This window comes from Lynx rufus, unplaced genomic scaffold, assembly GCF_022079265.1.
Source record: "Lynx rufus isolate CCGP_SWC_20201006 ecotype Redwood Valley unplaced genomic scaffold, mLynRuf1.p SCAF_5, whole genome shotgun sequence".
NCBI lineage: Eukaryota > Metazoa > Chordata > Mammalia > Carnivora > Felidae > Lynx > Lynx rufus.
This window is the reverse complement of record NW_025814867.1, coordinates 150,436,747-150,454,601: the sequence shown is the minus strand read 5'-3', so window position 1 is coordinate 150,454,601 and position 17,855 is coordinate 150,436,747. Positions and strand designations below refer to the sequence as shown.

Sequence of the window (17,855 nt, the reverse complement as noted above, 5' to 3'; positions counted from 1 at the left end):
CAGTTTATCCCAAATATTTTATGTTAGGATGCCAAGGGCAGCTCTGATGCGGCTTAGATACAGAGACCAAACAAACACGGGCATAGAATTGTTTTTTGCTTCTCTATGACCCATGGTGATAGTTCACATTATCAATCCAAGCTGAAATCCTCGACGCTTAGTCACAACATGCCTTGCTTCGGTCTAGCTCCCCCTCCAATCTGTTGCTCTTAATTAGCTGCCTGAAATGATCCCGTGGAGGGTGGGGGGGGAGGAGGAGAGCGGGGTGGGGGAGGCTATAAAGTAAGGCTCTGCTTGGCGGTGGGGGACCAGGCAGGCTGGAGATGGCCCGTAAGCTGTAAGCTCCGGGAACAGAGGCCCTGCTCCTAGCACTTGGGGCCACAGCACCTCCAGCATCGGGGCCTCAGATGGTTCTGAGATCAGGGTGTCCCATGCTGAGAGGGAAGCCATGAGAGGGAAGCTGAGAGGTTTGCCGAGGCCGCTTTGGGGTGGAAATTCTAGTTCCGTGAATCTGCTACGCAGAAAAGTAGGTGGCCTGCCTGGTTCCTCTGGGAGGCAAGGGAACCTTGGCCTGGAGCATAATTTCTATTTCCGTTTTGAATTGTAAGAGCTGATGATGTCAGATGCCAAAAATCCCTATGGTGATTGAATGGGGTTCCCCCAAACGATGTGTTCCACGTCCTGGCCCCTGAAACCGGTGAATGTGACCGTATTTGGGAAAAGGGTTCTCTGCAGGTGTAATTAAGTCAAGGATCTCAAGATAGACGAGATCGTCCTGGAACAGGGTGGGCCCTGCCTCCGACGACCCCCCCATAAGAGACCAAAGAGGAGACACACACACGCACAGGAGGGAAAGTGGAGGCACAGACTGGTGAGCTGGGACTGCAAGCCAAGGACTCCAGCAGAAGCTGGCAGAGGCAGGAAGGATCCTTCTGCAGAGCTTTCTGAGGAAGCTCGGCCCTGCTGACCCCTTCACTTCGGACTTCCGGTCTCCAGACCCTGGGAGAGTACATTTCCGCTGTTTTAAGCCTCCCAGTTTGTAGTATTTCGTTAGAGCAGCGCCAGGAGACAAAACCATCCTCCACAGAAACACTGGTGAAGTTGATCCCCTCCTCCTGCTACGTCCCCTCTGCCAGCTCAGACCTGCAGTCGGTGACACTGATGGAAAGCCGTGAGCTCCTCTAGGGAGTCTGCACGTCTGGCTGGCAGAACGACACGGAACGCACCGGGAAGAGAGAAGCACTTTAAGGAAGAACACTCACAAGGGCCACCTTGTGGGATGTGTCCAAAGTGACCTTGACCACGGATGATGGGCAGAGCTTGACCCGTCTGGCAACGCCGAGAAGGTCCAGCCCACACCTCTATGTCCACAACTGCTTCCGGGTCAGGACAACGTGGAGATCACGCGGTGCTTTTCTCCCATGATTTTACCGCTCCCCTGCTCCTGGCTCCCCCTCAAGGTGTAGGCTTCCCCACACCTCCACCTGCAAGCCAACACCTCCTCTGCCTCCAGACCCTGCTTGCAAGAGAGCATCTAAAGGGATCTGAGCATGAATTAAACGCGACCACCCGTTTCCAGTCCAGAGGCAAGGCCAGCAGCGGAGGCTGGCGCCCCCCTGACATGAAATTGCCACAGTGGAATGGAGACTTGCAAGTTTGTCTTCCGTTTCGAGACCTTTGTGCCCTGTTCCACAGCGATGCCACAGAGTGGTTGTGCACCAGTGTCCCATGGACCGCGTAAGCTCACGGGTGGGTTCTGTTGGTGGCTCAGTGCTGTTTTACTGGGAATGCCTCTGGATGGTCACGTGTTAGCCATTCCCTACTGCCCTACAGATGCCCATTCACACATTCATGCTACATGCCTGGCCCCATAAGCATTTGAGTTTGTGACTCTCGTGTGCCACTTCATTTGTTTTAAGTTTATTTATTTTGAGAGACAGAGGCAGAGGGAACGAACAGGGGAGTCGCAGAGAAAGAGAGAGAGAGAGAGAGAGAGAGAATACCAAGCAGACTCTGCACTGTCAGCACAGAGCCTGATGCAGGGCTCGAACTCACGAACCGTGAGATCATGACCTGAGCCGGACCCAAGAGTCGGACGCTTAACTGACTGAGCCACCCAGGTGCCCTTACATTTTTTTTAAGTTTATTTACTTATTTTGAGGGAGAAAGCCAGAGAGAACGAATGGGGGGAGGGGCAGAGAGAGAGGGAGAGACAGAATCCCAAGCAGGCTCTGCACCGTCAGTGTGGAGCCAGATGCGGGGCTCGAACCCACGAACCTCGAGATCGTGACCTGAGCTGAGATCAAAAACCGGATGCTTAACCAACTGAGCCACCCAGGTGCCCCCTGTGCGCCATTTAGGGTGTGTTCTCTATGGGTGTCTGCCAGGTGTCCCGGAATTTTGTTATGACAGTTATTCCTTGAACTCTGTAGACCACATATTCAGGCTTAGAAGCCTTTGCGTGAGATTGAAAGCGTTATGACAGTTGGACTTGGCCTGCACTCTCTGTGATCTGGACTTGGCCCACTCTGTCCAGGGGCCCCAGGTGGGGAGCTGGGTGCAATTCTCCACCATCTTGGACATCATGGTTCTTCCAAACTGCTGTGTCTTCCAGAAATCTGCCTGGTGTCCCTCAACAGATCTTCAAGTTCGGCGATATCGATCCCTTCCCAACTGTGCATCACCCCCTCCCCACCCCCAGGACCTGCAGGTCAAGAGAATACAGACCTCTACTGGCTCCCCTCCATGCAAGAAAAAGTCACCCAAACACCTGACAAAGACAGGAGGGAGACAGCAAGGGCAGACCCTAGCTCAGGGCCCCCATTTCCCTGAGGCCACATGAGTGTCATGCCTGCACCAGGGCCCACACTTAGCTGAGCTGTGGGGGCCTTCCCTCGGCCACCACAGGACAGTGGGCAGGGCACAGGGTTGGAGGGGGGGCTCAAATATGCTCCCTAGAGGATCCGTGTTCATTTTCTCTACAGAAGCTTCCGGGGAAAGCCCTGGCACGGTCTGACTCGCATGGCTCATCTGGGAAGGCCCAGGCCCACAGTGACACGAGGTGTCCGGGCCATGCCAGCCCCTGTCCTGCTGACCCCTTGGAAGCCCATGCTCCCCAAAGACTGCCCTGCACAGCCCTGCTTCTCCTCATTAAGCTGACTTTCTGGAAGGTGTTGAATTCTCTTTCTTTAGATAATATTTTGAACAATGTGTGAAAACCATTCGGCTGACTGTGGTCTTCCAGAGCCACCACCGCCTGATGTCCAACTCTGCTGCTGGCAGAGCCCTTCACCCCATCTCCAGGGAGTCCTGGGGTTGGGACGCCGGTGTGGAGAAAATCTGGCCTTGGAGAATCGGACAGTGACCTCCCTGGGTATTGGTAGATGTTTCTTGCGCTCAGTGACCTCATCAACTGCGAAGGAAGATGCGTCTGTATGTCTCCCTGTAAGAGGGGGCCAGCCGCCCGCCCCCCGACCCGTGGTCTTGGAATCCTGAGGGTCACTGTGGCCCCTGGCCCCCTCCAGCCATGTGCAGCTGTGGGGGATGGGGAGGAAGTGGGAGAGGCCACCCTGCATGCCTGTGCTCCTGGGACAGCCACTAGGCCAGCTCCGGCGGTGACTGAATTGAAGGACTTGAGCCCCCAGCTTGGCAGGGGCTACGTGCGGATCTGGGATCCAGGTTGGGATCCCAGGCGGGAGGGCGGGAGGCCGGGAGGCTTGGGCTAGGTTCCTGAGCCCTGCGTTACTGAAGCACCAGGAGACAAGACCGAAAAGTCACATTTCCAAATGACGCATCCTGCCTTCACAGACCTCCCACCTGCCCTCCCCAAGCCAGCCTGCCCAGCTGGGCCTACTACCTGGGTAAGGACACAGAGCTATTAAAGAAAGTCCCTGTCATGGGCTGACCTGTGTTCCACCCAGATTTGTATGTTGAAGCCCCGACCCTCAGGACCTCAGAATGTCCCTGCATTTGGAGATGGGGTCTTTAAAGAGGTAATTAAAAGAAAATGGAGTAAGAAGGGGACCCTAATCCAATATGGCTGGTGTCCCTGTAACAGAAAGAGATGAGAAGGCAGACACACACAGAGGGCCTCACGCATGTGAGGACACAGGAAGGAGATGCCCACCTACAGAGGCAGAGGCCTCAGGAGAAAGTGGTCCTGCTGATAACTTGACTTCAGATTTCAGCCTCCAGAGCTGTTAGGAAACAAGTTTCTGTTGTTTAGGCCCCTCAGCCTGTGTTATTTTGTTACAGTGGCCTGAGCAGATCAATATAGACCCCATAAGAATGTGAATAGCATGAGGCGAAAGCATTGTCCAGAAATAAGAACCTAGGGCCCTTGGGTTGGGCTGGAAGGAGCTGGACACACCCTCCTGGAAGAGATGTGGCAGCAGCTGACATCATGGCGGTAGTGAAAACAGAACTGGAAAGGGGGGCGGTGCTTAGCCCCCCCCCCCGCCCCGCTGCCCATGGGGCAGGAGTTTGGGGATAGAGGACACTCCAATGGACCAACAGGGACCCTGAGCAGTGAGGGCAACAGGGTTCCCCCAGAGGGGCACCTGCTGGCTCAGTTGGTGGAGAGTGCAACTCTTGATCTCAGGGTGGTGAGTTCAAGTCCTACATTGGGTGTGGAGATGACTTAAAAATAAAATCTTAAAAAAAAAGCCCCCCACCCCACAAGAGAAAGGTGACTAAGGTGTGCAAAGCAAGGACAGGACAAGATGACCAACTAGGCTGGGCTGGGGGGCGAGGAGCACCTTATGGAGGGATGGCTGGATGGAGAACTCTTCACAAAGCCTGGAGACCAATGAGGGGAGGAGGCTGAGGAGACACGGTAAAGAGGCGGACCTTCGCTCTGGCTGATGTCTCCTCACGTCCCTCCCCTCACCATGGAGTGCACCCAGGAACTTCTGATGGCCCCATCTCCCTCCTGAGGCCTTTCTTTGGCAGAGCTCACTCTAACAGATGAGGGGGGACAGGGAGATTAACACCCCTGAGAGCAGCCTTCAGCTCATGACAGGCAGGAGCAGGAGTCTAAATACCTCAGCTCACTCCCCTTGACTGAGTCCCAGTCAGACAAGCCCATCTTGTGGCTCCTTCCCTTCCATGGCTTATTTCTCTCTCTCCCCAACCCGTGTTTCAGTCACTGTCCCAACAAACTACTGTACTTGAACCCCAGGCTCGAGGTCGGCTTCTGGATTTGGCCCCTCTGGCCCCAGTTCTGTGCCTGGAAAGGAGATGAAGCCCCAGGGACCACACAACAGAGAGATTTCAAAACTTCCCCAGCTCCGTACCAATAAAGACTCTGCTTCCAAAAATCATGCTCTGTTTTGTTGAATATCGCCCCTTTCTTCATCTGAAAGACCCAGCTTTGGAGGGGAAAGTCATGTCCAGGTTAATGTCATGGCTTCCCTGAGAGGGACACCCAAGTGAGGTTCTAATCCTGGAGCCAAGGTGTGAGCTCTAGAAGACTAATTCCCACCCCCATCTGTGGGCAAGGGCCTCCGCTACCTCTCCCTGTCAGCTCTCCTCTAGTTTACATCTGGAAAAGTTGACAGAAGTGAGTCAGGGACAGATGCAAGGCTCATGGCGGATCCCAAGGCCATCCCCCCCATCACCTCCAGCCTGGCTGGGATATGCTCTCTGCCTCCTGCCCCTGGGGTGGTTTCTCCACCATAGTTAAGGTCACCGCACCATAGCAATCGTTGTCAATATTGCTATTTTTTATTTTCTTTGATTTACTAATTCGAGCCCATTTGAAAAAACCAAAACAAAAACACGTGCTTCCTCTGGTTTCTAAATGCTTCTGCCTTTTCTGTATGTCTCCGGGAAGCCTGTGTATGCCTTCCCTTTCAGGGTTCTCTTGGATAATTGAAATGTCTGGAAATGCTAAATTCCAGGTGAGCTGAGGCAAATTTATCATGCAAATTGCAGTGGACCTCTCAGATAAACTCCCTCTGCAGGCCGGGTGAGCTCGGGGAAGATCAGGGCTCCTGATGAAGCGAAGACGGGCCGTGCCTCCAAGGCTCAGAGCCATCACGTGGTGGGAACCGCTCAAGGCCTGAGAGCCGAACAAACCCGGGCTCTGGCCCTGTCTGACTCAGCTGCTGCCCGCCCACAGGTCTCCACCCGTGAGGGTCACCGCTCATCTGGGAAATGGACACAGGGCCAGCCCCGCGCCCCGAACTGGATACGTGAGGGGCACCTGGGTGGCTCAGTCCATTAAGTATCCAACTCTTGACTTTGGCTCAGGTCACGAACTCTCGGTTTGTGGGTTCGAGCCACACATAGGGCTCTGCGCTGACAGTGTGGAGCCTGCTTGGGATTCTCTCTCTCTCCCCCCCTCTCTCTCTTTCTGCCCCTCCCCTGCTTGCTCTCTATCTCTCAAAATAAATACAAAATAAAGTTTAAAAAAACACAAAAAACAATGGATACGTGAAAAGCTTCCGTTCTGTGTTGGGGACACAGGAGCCCTGTCATCGCTGTGGCCTTCGTTACACTTCCCAAACACAAACTGTATTTATTTCTCCCAGGTGGTGGCAGGGCGGAAATCCCTGCTCCTCTGTTAGCCAGGTAGTTCGAGAGAGAGAGGAAATGGGATTTAAAACGAAGACTTTCAATTCCGTAAGTTTTCATTCTCTGTGCTTAGAGGCCTAATTCCTCCCAGTGGAGCCCCACTTGGAAGAGGATCCCTTCCTGCAGGTAATTTGGGGGCTTGCTTCCAGCTCCCTTGCTGGATATCGGGGCTCCTGCCATGCTCCTGCCTCCACGGAATGGGGCGGGGGACCCCCGGGGCTGGGGTTTTCGGAGCAATCACCTGCCCTCTCCACCCAGAGGGCCCTGCAGAGCTGGCTACTCCGGCCACCTGCACCCCGTTAGCAAGCACCCCTGAGTCCAGGCATGGAGGGCTGGACGTGAGGTATCCCGCCCCGTGCCAGTTATTTGCTGCCTTGATTTGGATTCTAGAAGAGAAGTGTCACTTCTCTGAACATTTCAGTGACTAGAGCCCCACCCCCCTCCCCGTCCAGATGTTCACCAAACCTTCTGCGCTGGCCAATCCAATACTGATTGTTCATTCTTTCCATGCTGACTTCTCCCATCCTGGGAACCTGTGGTCTCCCCTGAGCCTCCCAGCCGGGTGGTGGACAGTGGTCGGGGGCCGGGTCCTGGCTGCTTTGGCTCCAGACTCTCCAGCCTCTCACTGTGTGACCTCAGGCAAGTGGCTTAACCTCTCTGAACCTCAGCATCCTCAGTAGGAATAGGAGGATCATGAACAGGAGAATCTCCTTCACTGGGTTAGTAACATCTTTAATCACCTAAGCCGGTGCCCCACAGGAGCAAGGGCTCTGTACGTGTTGGTGCTTCTGCTGTTGGCTTTGTGTAAACGTGTCCAGATGTCCTAGAGAAAGCTAGGTTCCAAATACACCCACCATCTCGAATCAGCAACTTCTGCACCATCCCACACCTGCCAGAGTTTTCACTGGAAGGTAAGCCTGGATGCTTGAGAACTGACCAGTAGCTGTGCTAAACGGAGGGGTGGAGGGGGTCAGTCTGAGGTTTAGAATTCATGTGTGCACAACGGAGGACTATTGTACCAAACAAGGGTGGCCTTCCCGCCCCGCTTCTGGCCACCCCCTCCCTGGCCAGCCCCGGCCCCCGGCCCCGCCCGGTGAGCGAGGTACTCACGGAGGTGGTGCGCGTAGCGGAGGTGGAACACGTCACAGCCGTGCACGTGATGGTAGAGGGTCTTCTCGATCAGGTCCTGCGGCTCATACCCGGTCAGCTCGGTCACCCTGGGGGAGGACAGTGGCTCCGTGTGTTACCCTGTTCTGTAGGTTGCCTTTCATTTGAACTAATATTGGTTTTGCCAACTAATCAAGTGCTAAAAGGCTCAGGGTGGGGGGTGATGTTGGTTTTGGAAACCGAGAATGATCTTTTTTTACAAGGAGAAAGGCTTTGAACGCTAGCCCAGTGCAGGATGTAGCACTATTCATGGGCAGGAGTGTTCTTCTGAAACTGCTGGCTAGAAGAACGTTTGGGGTGGCTTCAAATGTTTTCCTTTTTCAGGGTGAAGCTTGTCTGGGGGCGCTTAAGAGTGAACTCTGATGGGAGAAAGAACTACTTTCCAGTGGCTTCTGGGTGACAGTCCAGTGGGAACCTTTTTTAAAATTATTATCGTGGGGGCGCCTGGGTGGCTCAGTCGGTGGAGCGTCCGACTTCGGCTCAGGTCACGATCTCACAGTTCGTGGGTTCAAGCCCCGCCTCGGGCTCTGTGCTGACAGCTCAGAGCCTGGAGCCTGCTTCGGATTCTGTGTCTCCCTCTCTTTCTGCCCCTCTCTCTCTCTCTCTCTCAAAAATCAGGGCACCTGGGTGGCTCAGTCAGTTTTGAGTCCCAACTTTGGCTCAGGTCATGATCCCACGGTTTGTGAGTTCAAGCCCCACGTCGGGCTCTGTGCTGACAGCTCGGAGCCTGGAGCCTGCTTCGGATTCTGTGTCTCCCTCTCTCTCTGTCCCTCCCCCACTCACACTTTGTCTCTCTGTCTCTCTCAAAAATAAACATTTAAATTTTTAAAAAAATTATTGTGGAAAAATATGCATTACACAACCTTTGCCACTTTGACCATTTTTATGTCTACACGTAGTGGCAATAACTACAACCACGATGTTCTTCAGAACTCCCCATTGCCCCCTGCCCCCTCCCCCCACAACAGGTAACCTCCCTCTCCCTCTGTCTCTAGGAATCTGTCGATTCTAGATATCTCGGATGAGTGGAACCACCTGGTAGATGTCCCTTTGTGTCTGGCTTCTCTCACTTGGCATCCTGATTTCAAGGGTCACCCACGTTGTGGTGTGGGACAGAATGCCATTCGTTTCTATGGCTCGATTATGTTCTATTTTATGTAGATACCACGTTTTGTTTGTCCGTCCGCCGATGGACGCTTGGGCTGCTCCCACGTCCTGGCTATTGTGTGTGTGAGCCTTTTTATCTTCCACTGGCCCCTGCTACCTGGCACAACGGTCTCACGAGGTTTTGGTCGGGCGGGAGCATCTGCAGAAGAACTGGAGACATTAACGCGTCCGATCAACGGAGGCTCGTGCAGCGTCCAAAAACTAGTACGACAACACCCGAAAATACTGTGGCTGCGGGGTAAATCATAACGTTCGCTGGCAGAAGGGCAACGCGTGCCCGGTGCCCTCATGCCATTACCGCCTCTCTGTTCTCATCAGGCTCCAGGAATACTGACTTCCCACATCAGCTCTTTGAGGAAAAGTGGCTCCCAGCGTCCGAGACCGCATCATCCGTGGCGTCTCGATCACTCCATCCGCAGGTGGAAATTGCATGTGGCAGTGGCGTCACTTCCCAGGGCCCCGGGCAACCGACCCGGTGACTATGCCCTTGGAAGAGGTGGCCAAAAAGCCTTGGTGACAGATATTGAAGAACAGATGAAAGAGAAGGACAGGAAGCTTTTCCAGAGGAAGGGAGGTCCTGGTGAGAAGTCAGTCCCGAGGGGGCAGAGGTGGGGCCTGAGGACGGTCCGGACCGGGGGGTCCTGCTGGCTTGTCTCTGAAATGTCAGTTGCGAACTCAACGGGGAAACTCGACCTCACTTTCGTTCCATAACGCGCTCCCCTTTCTGTCGAGTTCTGCGCGGGCTCCGGGTCGTAAATCTCGGAGAGCCTCATATTTCCCTGGAACCGCTCACTATTTGGTGTACACATTTCCATGGTGTTCCTCCAGGGCGGGAAGGAGATGGGGCTGGAGGTCGGTGGAAAGGGAACCTGTGCAGGCCTTTCCGGGCTCGGGGACTTATCTAAGGGCCATCTAGAACTTCAGGCCCCATCGGAGTCTAACAGTGTGGCAGGAAAACTGAGACCTGGCTTCCTCACCACCCCCCCCCCCCGAAGAAAAAGAAAACCAGGCGTCTCTACGGTGTGGGGACGAAAGAGGCTTCCCAGACCCTTTGGAAGTAAAGTTACAGAACAACAGCCCCGAACGTGTAAATGAATCAGAAACACATGTATTAAGTTTCTCATCAAAGCGCACACTGGCTTTAAAAATTAAAGGGAAAGAGAAGGGTCTGGCAGCATGCCCTCCTGGTTTTTTCCAAACCTCCAGTGTCTGAAGACCTGTCAGAGGGATTTGCCAAACCCCAAACATGGCTGGGTTCACCCATCCTTAGCAAAAGCACCAGCTACAGTTTCAAAGTGAAATACCACAAAACCCCTCTGAACCAAATTTCAGGTTATGCTGAGTTCAGTTGTGTCTGGGATTACACTGGGTGGGGGGCCAAGTGGCCACCCCCACCCCTGCAGGCCCCCCACCCAGGGCCCTGTGACTTCAGGGCTGCTGGGCTTCAGGCCAACCCGTCGCCGTGGCTTCTGGGCTTTGGATGGAGGAGCTGACATCTCCCACCCTGCTGGGCCATTCTGCTGTCCTCTGTCCCTGACCCCCAGCGGCCCCTCGGAGACCGAACTGCAACAGACTGGAGACCAGAGTGAGTTCGAGGAATTCTAGCTTGTCTCTGAGCCCTTGAAACATCTACACGACAGGAGTTCAGGAGGTCTGTTAGAAGCTTCCTGGTACGTAGCTGGGAGAACAGCAGGGGACTTCTGTAGAAACAGTTTCCTGTTTCCTTCAGGAGCAGTCTGGCCTCTGAGCTACCTTCGAACACCCTCTTCTGCAAAGCCCTCCATTTGTCCTTTGTGTTTCAAAGCTGTGTGCTTCAAACAATTTGAGAAGATCTGAAATCTCTCCTCTGGGGAGACCTCTCTCTTTCCTCTTCTAGAGAACTCACCAGGCCTCAGAGGCTTTTCCTCGAATCGTCAAGGAAAAACTAGGAGACAGAGGTAACAAGGGGGAACCTGGTCGTATCCTCCCAAGTTTCTAAAGTAATGAGCTGGGACGGCCAAAATTCCTTTCCGTTCACTTTTAGAAGTGGCCCCTGAATCCAGAAAGAACTCCTTCTCATGCTGCCACCATGGGCCCAGACAGTCCACCCGCCCAGGGCCCCTCTGGTGGCAGGTGCCTCTGTCTTCGATGCAGTAGGGCAGCATTTGTCAGTCCGACCAGCCCCAAGGTGCTGGCCTCCCTCCCGCAAAGAGTTTTGGGTACTCTTTGCTTGGAGTTTCTGGGAGCACGACGGCAAGCCTGTCAGGCCAACCCTTGTCATTTCTCTACCTTTGAAAGGCTCTGAGGTTCACTAATGATAAACTAGGCTACTTTGTGTCTTTGTCTCCCGCCCCTAACCAGGTATGTTTGGTTTTCTCCCATAACTGGTTAAAATGGTTAATTTTATGTCACGTATATTTTACCAGAATAAAAAGGTGGGAAAAATCAATAAATATTAGCAAAATTTTATATTTATATTTACACATATGTGTGTATATACGTATATACATGTACACCCACACATATATACCTCCTTTCTCCCAGACAGCTTGGCCACACACACCGAAAGGCAAAAGTGGGGTCTCTGAACACTTGTCCCTTCCTGTACAGCTGAGGACTCTAAAGGACTAGGTGCATCAGCTTTTTACTTTTGCTTGCTTGTTTGTTTGTTTTTTTAGTGTTTATTTTTGAGAGAGAGAGAGTCAGTGCAAGCAGGGGAGGGGCAGAGAGAGAGGCAGACACAGAGTCTAAAGCAGGCTCCAGTCTCCGACCCATCAGCACAAAGCCTGGCACGGGGCTCAAATTCACAAACTGTGAGATCATGACTTGAGACAAAGTCGGATGCTTAACCAACTGAGCCACCCAAGTGCTTCCAGGCTTTACTTTCACGAATGCTTCACATCTATTATCAAATTTCATCTTTCCTAACAGCCTGTGGGTAGCCGAGCGGGCAGGGTGAGGCTGACCTTTTTACAGATAAGAAAATGGTAGGCGGAAGGGGCGCCTGGGTGGCTCAGTCGGTTAAGCGCCCGACTTCCGCTCAGGTCGTGGTCTCACGTCTCATGTGTTCAAGCCCTGCACTGGGCTCTGTGCTGACAGGTCAGAGCCTGGAGCCTGCTTCAGATTCTGTCTCCCTCTCTCTCTGTTCCTCCCTCGCTCGTGCTCTCTCTCTCTCTCAAAAATAAATAAACATTAAAAAAAATAAAAAAGAAATAAAAAAAGAAAATGGTAGGTGGAGGAAGCCCCAAGGGCCTGGGGCCACGTGAAGCCGGCAAGCCCTCCTGGGGGACAGGCCACGGCTTCTCCAGCACACACCTCCCCTGTGTGGCCAGCTTCGGCAGGCCAAGCGAAACAACAAATTAGTGCTTTTGCCTCATTCGCTCTCCCTTCTCTCTCTGGCAAGAGATCCTCAGATGGGCGGACATTCTCAGGGAGGAGGGGAAGGGCGGTTGGGACAGACAGTTCAGGGGCCACTGTACCTTCGCCCTCACTGCCAGCCAGAGGTGTCCTCCCAGCCCAGACAGGACACCCACTGAGCTTGTAGTCACAGCTTTTCCCGGCAAAGGCCACCTGTCTGCTCTCAGCCTCAGCTCTGTGGCCATCAGAGCTCCGATGGCTTCCCACCAGCTCATTGCAAAATCTTTTCTTTGCCTTAAGGTCCCACCTACTTGACGGACACACAAGGCAGAATCCTGACATCGCAGGCCTTCAACAAAGGCTAACTTGTGTCCACAGCACTTATTTCCAGCTCCAACTCCAGTGAGATGATGAAAATATAAATAAATAATATACAACAAGTACTCAGCACCTGGAGAAGCTGGCTACTCTTTAAGTACTAAAGCTGATATCAATTCTTTCAATTCCTGGCTTGGTTCCACTAAATACCCTTCTAACTCACATTCTTTTTTTTTTTTTTTATTTTTTTATTTATTATTTTTTTTTTTAAATTTTTTTTTTTTTTCAACGTTTATTTATTTTTGGGACAGAGAGAGACAGAGCATGAACGGGGGAGGGGCAGAGAGAGAGGGAGACACAGAATCGGAAACAGGCTCCAGGCTCCGAGCCATCAGCCCAGAGCCTGACGCGGGGCTCGAACTCACAGACCGCGAGATCGTGACCTGGCTGAAGTCGGACGCTTAACCGACTGCGCCACCCAGGCGCCCTTTTTTTTTTTTTTTAATTAATTTATTTATTTATTTTGGAGGGGAGGGGCAGAGAGAGGGAGAGAGAGAATCCCAAACTGGCTCTGGGCTTACGGCCCAGAGTGCAGGGCTCAGACTCACGGAACTATGAGATCATGACCTGAGCCCAAGTCAAGAGTCCGACGTTTAACCAACTAAGCCACCCAGGCGTCCCCTAACTCCCTTTCTTAGTACGGCTTATTTCCTCGTTACATTTTGGCTTAACAACACAGCGTTCAGGCCAGTTTCCACCGTCAGTGTCTTCTGGAATTCTGCAGCAGCAGCAGGTGCCAAACTCACCTGGAATCCAGGAAGATCAGCTTCAGGTCAAGGCTAGCCCTGAACATGAACATGTTACTGTGCAGCTTGATCTCTGTGATGGCACTGGGTGGCAGCGACTGGCCCACGGCCACCAGCCCCACGATCTGGTAGCACGAGTCGTACAGGGACACGTCCAGCATATACTGCCTGATCTTCAGGTAGCCGCTGCAGTGGATGACCTGGCAAAGCAGAGGGCAGGGTCAGCCCAGGGGTTAGACCGGTACCCACTCCTCCCGGCTCTGAGCCTGCTGGCTCTCTTGGGCACGCTGGACTCTCCCCGGCCCAGCCTCCACGGAGCTGGTGTGACCCCACAAAGGTCACACCAACATGCTGACGACACCCAACTCATTGCTCAGAAGACACGAAGTGATGCTTCTTCCTTAGGAAACAGTACTGCAATCAAATGTAAGGTCGTCTTATCCAATTGACTCTGCCCCAGTAACTCCCCGAGTTGAGACTCTAATATGTAATGGATTGATACCTAATTAACTCATCACCAAACCCACTATTAGGTAGCAAACAAAGGCACCATGGGAAGCTAACCTCTGGTTCCAAGACACTCACTTTACGTTCTTCGTCCCCCAATGGGACTGGATTTGACATCTGTCAACTTGACATTTATATCACTTGACAAGCTATACCATTCCAGTACGTTAAGAATTCATTCAGTAGAGGGGCGCCTGGGTGGCTCAGTCGGTTAGGTGTCTGACTTCAGCTCAGGTCATGATCTCACAGTCCGTGGGTTCGAGCCCCGCGTCGGGCTCTGTGCTGATAGCTCAGAGCCTGGAGCCTGCTTCCGATCCTGTGTCTCCCTCTCTCTCTGCCCCTCCCCCATTCATGCTCTGTCTCTCTCTGTCCCAAAAATAAATAAACATTAAAAAAAAAAATTTAGGGGCGCCTGGGTGGCGCAGTCGGTTAAGCGTCCGACTTCAGCCAGGTCACGATCTCGCGGTCTGGGAGTTCGAGCCCCGCGTCGGGCTCTGGGCTGATGGCTCAGAGCCTGGAGCCTGTTTCTGATTCTGTGTCTCCCTCTCTCTCTGGCCCTCCCCCGTTCATGCTCTGTCTCTCTCTGTCCCAAAAATAAATAAACGTTGAAAAAAAAAATTAAAAAAAAAAATTTAAAGAATTCATTCAGTAGGATCAAAAAAGCCTTCCTCTTAATGTGTTTTTATTTACTTTATTTATAGGTCAAGATTTTATTCCCTTATGATAAGCAAAAAGCCAGAGAGGCTATATAGAAACCTCTGGTTGTTATAGCCAAAAAACACAAAAAAACACAAAAAACAAACCATGCAGGAGAGAGGGTATAGTGTTCCAAATGTCAAACAGGAACATTTGTGCAACCTTCAGCCTCCATATTGGAAGCATTTATATAAGTTAGGATCAGTAAAATCTCGAAAGGATCATGACAGCAGTGATGAACAGCTAAAATCTTCAGCTCTCTTCCTCCAGGACTGCTGAACGCATTCAGTCTTTAGGGCTGCAACAGATCTTGAAATCCTTCTGGTCTATTGTCCTATTTTACTGAGGAGGATATTGAGGACAAGACAGGCGATGTGTTTTGCTTACGATTAGACGGTTAGTAAGTGGCAGAAACAATTCAAGACCCAAGTCTGTTGGGTACAGGACAGCACGGGGTGGGGGGCTCCCCACAACCCTGGTCGAAATAGGCCTCGAGTTTGGGTCAGCAAACAAAAAATGTATCCCCCAAACTATAAAAGAGAGTGGGGTAAAGTCAAAGGGAAGAAGAGCTCAGTGTGGAGTTCAAAGGAGAGGGCCGAGGAGATGCTGAAGGGGAAGCAGCCCCTGGGGTGGGGAGGAGCTCAGGAGGGGTGTTCCAGAAAGAGAATAAGCTTCAGAGGCACAAAGCTGTCCCCTTTCTCTCCCCCACCCTTTTCTAACATGCAAATGCTCCTGCACAAAGGCCCCCATCCCCTCCATCTCCGGAGCCATGGGCTTAGCACCTCTCTCCTCTGAGGAGGGAGAAACAGTAACTTCAGACGCCAGGGAGGAATCAGAAGCTTGGAAGGGGACGCTCAGTGCACGCTTCCCCCTACCGGCCCTTCCGTCTGGGGGTGCTGATTCTGGGGCTGCCCGTGGGCTCTTCGGGGGACCTGCTCCTGGATTCCAGAACTTGCCAGAGCAGGAGGCCACATCTGCCGGAGAAATGCAGCCTGCGGGCCTCTGCCCGTCTTCTCCCTTCCTTGCTTGCGTCCCTGAGGATCATAAAATGGGGCCAACAGTACTCCTTCAGAGGGCTGCTATGACTGTTAATTAAATTAAGTAGACATGGGGCACCTTGGGGGCTCTGTTGGTTAAGCATCTGACTTTGGCTCAGGTCATGAGCTCACAGGTTGTGGGTTCGAGCCTCTCATCAGGCTCTGTGCTGACAGCTCGGAGCCTGGAGCCTGATTCGGGTTCCGTGTCTCCCCCTCTCTCTGCCCCTCCCACACTTGCACTCTCTCTATCAAAAAACTGTTTTTTTTAGTTAAGTAGATGAGATGCTGCTGCTGAAGCCTCGCTGCTCCTCAGAACAGGTCTATCATTAGTCGAGCACATCACAGTCGTCACCACTGGACTTGGCGAAACATTCCGAGGGGAGGAGCGACATGTCCGGGCTCTGAACGCTCACTGCCGCCCCCAGGGTGTGGATCCTCAGCGGCCTCTGGGGGCCGCCGACCCGTGTGAAACACCAAGTGCACGTGCCAGGGTGACATTCTACCCTTCGCCACGCTTATTCGTGGTCTCAGATGACGAAACCCAGTCCTCCTGGAGTTTCCTTGTACGACACCAGCTCCCCTACCTGCTGCATGAGCAGCGTCACTAGAGAGTTGTCCCATGTTTGGGTCCCTGTGCCTTCTGTCTGCAGATTTTCTTGAGTAGCAAGCAAAATACAAACCGGTGAAGACCCTCTGCTCCCTCCTTCAGACCCTCCTCTGCCCCTTCCTTCAGACCCTCCTCTGCCCCCTCCTTCAGACCCTCCTCTGCTCCCTCCTTCAGACCCTCTTCTGCCCCCTCCTTTAGAACCTCTGCCCCCTCGTTCAGACCCTCTGCTCCCTCCTTCAGACCCTCCTCTGCTCCCTCCTTCAGACCCTCCTCTGCCCCCTCCTTCAGACCCTCTGCCCCCTCCTTCAGACCCTCCTCTGCTCCCTCCTTCAGACCCTCTTCTGCCCCCTCCTTCAGACCCTCTGCTCCCTATTCAGACCCTCCTCTGCCCCCTCCTTCAGACCCTCCTCTGTTCCTTCCTTAAGACCCTCCTCTGCCCCCTCTTTAAGACCCTCTGCCCCCTCCTTCAGACCCTCTGCCCCCTCCTTCAGACCCTCTGCCCCCTCGTTCAGACCCTCTGCTCCCTCCTTCAGACCCTCCTCTGTCCCCTCCTTCAGACCCTCCTCTGCTCCCTCCTTCAGACCCTCTTCTGCCCCCTCCTTTAGACCCTCTGCCCCCTCCTTCAGACCCTCTGCCCCCTCCTTCAGACCCTCCTCTGCCCCCTCCTTCAGACCCTCTGCCCCCTCCTTCAGACCCTCCTCTGCCCCTTCCTTCAGACCCTCCTCTGCCCCCTCCTTCAGACCCTCCTCTGCCCTCTCCTTCAGACCCTCTGCCCCCTCCTTCAGACCCTCTGCTCCCTCCTTCAGACCCTCCTCTGCCCCCTCCTTCAGACCCTCCTCTGCTCCCTCCTTCAGACCCTCTTCTGCCCCCTCCTTTAGACCCTCTGCTCCCTCCTTCAGACCCTCCTCTGCCCCCTCCTTCAGACCCTCCTCTGCCCTCTCCTTCAGACCCTCTGCTCCCTCCTTCAGACCCTCCTCTGCCCCCTCCTTCAGACCCTCCTCTGCTCCCTCCTTCAGACCCTCCTCTGCCCCCTCCTTCAGACCCTCTGCCCCCTCCTTCAGACCCTCTGCCCCCTCGTTCAGACCCTCTGCTCCCTCCTTCAGACCCTCCTCTGTCCCCTCCTTCAGACCCTCCTCTGCTCCCTCCTTCAGACCCTCTTCTGCCCCCTCCTTTAGACCCTCTGCCCCCTCCTTCAGACCCTATGCCCCCTTCAGACCCTCCTCTGCCCCCTCCTTCAGACCCTCTGCCCCCTCCTTCAGACCCTCCTCTGTCCCTTCCTTCAGACCCTCCTCTGCCCCCTCCTTCAGACCCTCCTCTGCCCTCTCCTTCAGACCCTCTGCCCCCTCCTTCAGACCCTCTGCTCCCTCCTTCAGACCCTCCTCTGCCCCCTCCTTCAGACCCTCCTCTGCTCCCTCCTTCAGACCCTCTTCTGCCCCCTCCTTTAGACCCTCTGCCCCCTCCTTCAGACCCTCCTCTGCCCCCTCCTTCAGACCCTCCTCTGCCCTCTCCTTCAGACCCTCTGCCCCCTCCTTCAGACCCTCCTCTGCCCCTTCCTTCAGACCCTCCTCTGCCCCCTCCTTCAGACCCTCTTCCGCCCCCTCCTTCAGACCCTCTGCTCCCTATTCAGACCCTCCTCTG

General features: G+C 53.7%; 1 protein-coding gene across 1 annotated transcript in view; it reads right to left on the bottom strand.

Annotated features, from left to right (window-relative positions):
- The window catches only part of SIM2 (SIM bHLH transcription factor 2), a 52,893-nt gene that overhangs the window by 11,330 nt on the left and 23,708 nt on the right, over window positions 1-17,855 (bottom strand). Inside the window, exons 6-7 of the mRNA XM_047100343.1 lie at window positions 13,371-13,570; window positions 7,687-7,793 (exon numbers count right to left, since the gene is read on the bottom strand). Coding sequence (XP_046956299.1) covers window positions 7,687-7,793; window positions 13,371-13,570 — 307 coding nt within the window. The remainder of the gene's footprint in view (window positions 1-7,686; window positions 7,794-13,370; window positions 13,571-17,855) is intronic.